At 58.4% G+C, this 4198-nt stretch overlaps 1 protein-coding gene across 1 annotated transcript in view; it reads right to left on the reverse strand.

Moving 5' to 3' along the window:
- ABLIM2 (actin binding LIM protein family, member 2) overlaps positions 1-4198 on the reverse strand; it is a 185481-nt gene that overhangs the window by 131172 nt on the left and 50111 nt on the right. The window contains exons 6-7 of the mRNA XM_012002191.1: positions 3996-4187; positions 2429-2649 (exon numbers count right to left, since the gene is read on the reverse strand). Of these exons, the coding sequence (XP_011857581.1) occupies positions 2429-2649; positions 3996-4187 (413 nt within the window). The remainder of the gene's footprint in view (positions 1-2428; positions 2650-3995; positions 4188-4198) is intronic.

Here is a 4198-nt window from a genome sequence, read left to right on the forward strand (position 1 = left end):
AGTGTGTGTGTGTTTGTGGAAGTGTGTGTCTGCGTGTGAGAGTGTATGTGTGTGTTTGTGGAAGTGTGTGTCTGCGTGTGAGAGTGTGTGTGTGTCTGTGGAAGTGTGTGTCTGCGTGTGAGTGTGTGTGTGTCTGTGGAAGTGTGTGTCTGCGTGTGAGAGTGTGTGTGTGTTTGTGGCAGTGTGTGTCTGGGTGTGAGAGTGTCTGTGTCTGTGGAAGTGTGTGTCTGCATGTGAGAGTGTGTTTGTGGAAGTGTGTGTCTGCGTGTGAGAGTGTGTGTCTGTGGCAGTGTGTGTCTGTGTGTGTCTGTGTGTCTGTGGCAGTGTGTGTCTGTGTGTGAGTGTGTCTGTGTGTCTGTGGAAGTGTCTGTGTGAGAGTGTGTGTGTGTCTGTGGCAGTGTGTGTCTGCGTGTGAGAGTGTATGTGTGTGTCTGTGGCAGTGTGTGTCTGCGTGTGAGAGTGTATGTGTGTGTCTGTGGAAGTGTGTCTGCGTGTGAGAGTGTGTGTGTCTGTGTGTCTGTGGCAGTGTGTGTCTGTGTGTGAGTGTGTCTGTGTGTCTGTGGAAGTGTCTGTGTGAGAGTGTGTCTGTGTGTCTGTGGAAGTGTGTGTCTGCGTGTGAGAGTGTGTGTGTGTTTGTGGAAGTGTGTGTCTGCGTGTGTTTAAGGGTGTGGTTGTGTGTTGGGGGCATGACAAGGGCAGGCCCCGGACCCCGTGATGGACAGGCAGGAAGAGGGTGTCTGACAAACAGGGCCTTGCCACCTGCAGGAGCCCCTGAGTACTTCACAGACCAAGCACGGACCCTCGCGCCCAAGGACACCTCCACCCAAGATGGAAAGAAGGTGGCCCCAGGGCCTGACGCGCTGGGTACAAATCCTGGCCCCCACTAGGCGCTGGGTCACACGGAGCGTGTTCCTCCTGCGGGAGCCCCCATTTCCTCATCGTGGGGTGGAGCGATCACCTCTGCACTTGGTGCCTGCCCAGATCCAGCGCTAATTTACACAGAAGACCGGGCCCAAAGCCTCTGCGTCCCGGGTGAACAGTGAGCACTGGCGAGACTCCACGTGGGCCTGCTGCGTGGTAAGAGCTCAGCGGAGGCTGCTTCTGTGCATGGCCTCCTTAGTTTCTTTTGGCAGAGACCTGAGTCATTGTTTTTAACAATTAAAACAAACGAACACTCACAAAGCTGTTGGTCAAGCTCAGGATTTCCTAAGTGACCACGCTGTGCAAATTCACATGCTACTTTGGAAAACAGCCAGAGAGCAGATTCAAACTCCAAGGGAAGGGGGGCCTCTTACTCATCTCAGGACCCTGGGTGCCCAGCACAGGCTGCGGGCTTGAGAGACACGTGGGGGAATGAATGAATGAATGAATGAATGAATGAATGAATGGGAACCAAAGTGAGAGGATGCCTCCACCATTCTCAAGTCCAGGAGGCGACCCCCACATCACCCCCTTCGCCACACTCCTTCCCTTGTCTCTGCAGAGGCAGACGACGCACAGCCCAGACAGCCTCCTGGCTCCCCCCACTCAGCAGGTGATAAGGTACATTTTGCAAAGGTCTGTGGCAGTGGCTCTCAACGTGGGGTACTTTTGCCCAAGAGACATTTGGCAATGTCTGACGACCCTTCTGACTGTCATAACTTGGAGAGGGTTCCAGGCATCTAGTCGGTAGTGGACACAGGATGCTAACCTTGCCAGGACAGCTGCCCTCACCAAAGGGCTCTCTGGCCCCACATGTGAATGGTACTGGAGCTGAGATCCCTGATCCAAGCCTCTGTTGGCTTGTCTGCACGTCAAGGGAGCACAGCACACAGGGCTGTGTGGTGACCAGAGGACAGGCAACAGAGAGCAGTGGTCAGATCCCAGCTCTGCCCCTCACTGGCTGTGACGTGGGGAAGTCACTTCACTTCTCTGTGCCTGTGGAGTCAGGGCACGTGTGACCCGTGAATAAATGCACACACGTTGACTGGTGAGGTAGGCCCACCTCTGCTCTCACTGCCACTGCTGTTGTCACCAGGTGGGCCCCTCGCGGGAGGCCTGCTTCCTCTGGGATGCCCTTGCAGGCATCTCCGCCACTCTGCCTCCTACCATATTGGCCGGCGCCCTCCCCTGCCAAGAAGCTCCCTTGACCTTGAGCTCCAAGCTGCAGGGGAGATGCCAACCTCACACCTGCCTCAGCCCCCTCATTCTACTATCAGCAGTACACGTGGAGATGAGAGCAAGGTGCAAAAGGAGTGTTGCCATGGAAACCACATCCGCACTTTCCAAACACATCTGGAGCTCCATATTTCTTTGTGGGCTCTGCACATGGCAGCTCAAAGTCCTGTGTGACACAGGCTGTGGACTAGAGCTGTCACTGGCAGAATGTCCCTAGCAGGGCAGAAGGGGCCTCAGGACACTCCAATGTCAGCTGGCCACGTGCCCGTACATCCTGGCTGGCACTGCCAGCAGCAGCAACAGCATGACCCTCCTAGAACCTTCCGCTTTCCTATTTTCCCCAAAATGCACCCTCTTCCACCAGATGTGGTCACGGTGGGGGTGGTTGTGGTGGGGGGTGGCTAGGATGTGCCGGGCAGCCTCTTGGAGCCTCAGCTGGGAGCTCAGGGGGTGCAGGTGCAGGAGCCAGACCCCCACTGCAGCACCCCAGGTCTAACCAGGGTCAGGGGAGTAGGCGGAGTCTCAGATTCTAGATCAAATCTGAGATTGAGTTTTGGAAACAAGGACTCTGACCGAGCTCCCAAACTTGAAAGTGATTAAACTCCATGAACTTGGCTTGCAGTTTCATTTAGGAACCTGTACCGAGGAGGAAAAGCCGCTGGAAAAGATAAAACATGTTCAAGTTCAGCCCCAGTGCACTGCGGTCAGGACTAGACTGGGACACAGGCCTGCCATGAGCCCAGAGAGGGGCGGGGGCTCCTGTGAGGATCCTGGGTTTACCTCCCAGGCACACCCAGGGGTTCTCCTGTTTCCTAGGCAGCCAGGGAGCAGCAGGAGCTCCTGGGTTTACCCCCCAGCCTCACCCCAAGGCTCTCCTGTTTCCCATGCAGCCAGCAAGGGGGCAGGGGCTCTGGTCCGGGCACCCACCCTCTTAGCACTACCCTTGCAGAAGCACAGAACACAGGGACCCCACGTGCCACAGTCCAGGTGGTCAACCCTGTCGCTGGAAGAGTGGAGGACCCCAAAGCCCCATCCCTGGGCCCGGGACCTTGGGACTGCACACACACCTTCCCGCCCCTTCATCCCTCACTCTGGTGGGGCCTCCCCAGGTCGAGGGGGTGGAGCTAAAGAGCACGGCAGCCAGGCCCAAGAAGTACACGTGGGGTCTTCTCAGCATGGATGGAGCTGCTCGCCATCCCTTTTCCCCAGGCCAAGCCCATCTTTCCCAGTTGCCAGCCTGCCGCCCACACCCTGGCTGGCCTCACGCCCACATCGAAGGCCCAGAGAGGGGACACCTCTTGTCCTCGGCCCCCAGTGGTGAGTGCAGGGTCCACCCCGGGTAGCTGGGCTCAGAGCTGCCTCTGGGTCGGCACGCGGTGCTCGTACCCTGGGAGGGCCAACCTGTGGCAGGTTCGTGACCAGCAGTGGGTCAGCACTGGAGAGCTGGGGCTCACGGGAAGGAGCAGAGCTTCAGGGACACAGGGGACCCCCCAACGAGCATGGTGGGGAAGCCGAGGCTTGCGGGGTGTTGGCTGCTCCTCCTGGAAGGCGCCTGTGTGGCCCACCCTAAAGGATTTCTTGTTCCTGAGTGGCCTGCTTGGGGCAGCAGAGGGAAGCTCAGGGCCACGGGACTCAAGCTTGAGCTCTGCCTCAAGAGCCAGCCACTCTTCCCTCCCCAGGGAAGGGCAGCCACACAGGCAACCACGTGAGACCCCGCCCTGCTGTCCCCTGACCCGGCAAGCCGGCCAGGCAGACGGTGCTGCTTCCTACCTTCCGGACTGACTGGACTCTACCCCACTCCACAACCATCTATGGCTCCTCATGGCCTCCAGATGTACCGAGAACACCATGGCGAGGCTTTGGAGGAAGCTGCCATCTGGTGTTGCTGTCTCAGCGCCATTCCTGTTCCCCACCCCCACACTGCAGCCCCGTCCACTCACACGGGTCTGGGGGGTGCCCACGCTGCAGCCCCGTCCACTCACACAGGTCTGGGGGGTGCCCACGCTGCAGCCCTGTCCACTCACACGGGTCTGGGGGGTGC

Source organism: Mandrillus leucophaeus, unplaced genomic scaffold (assembly GCF_000951045.1).
Source record: "Mandrillus leucophaeus isolate KB7577 unplaced genomic scaffold, Mleu.le_1.0 Scaffold68, whole genome shotgun sequence".
Taxonomy (NCBI): domain Eukaryota; kingdom Metazoa; phylum Chordata; class Mammalia; order Primates; family Cercopithecidae; genus Mandrillus; species Mandrillus leucophaeus.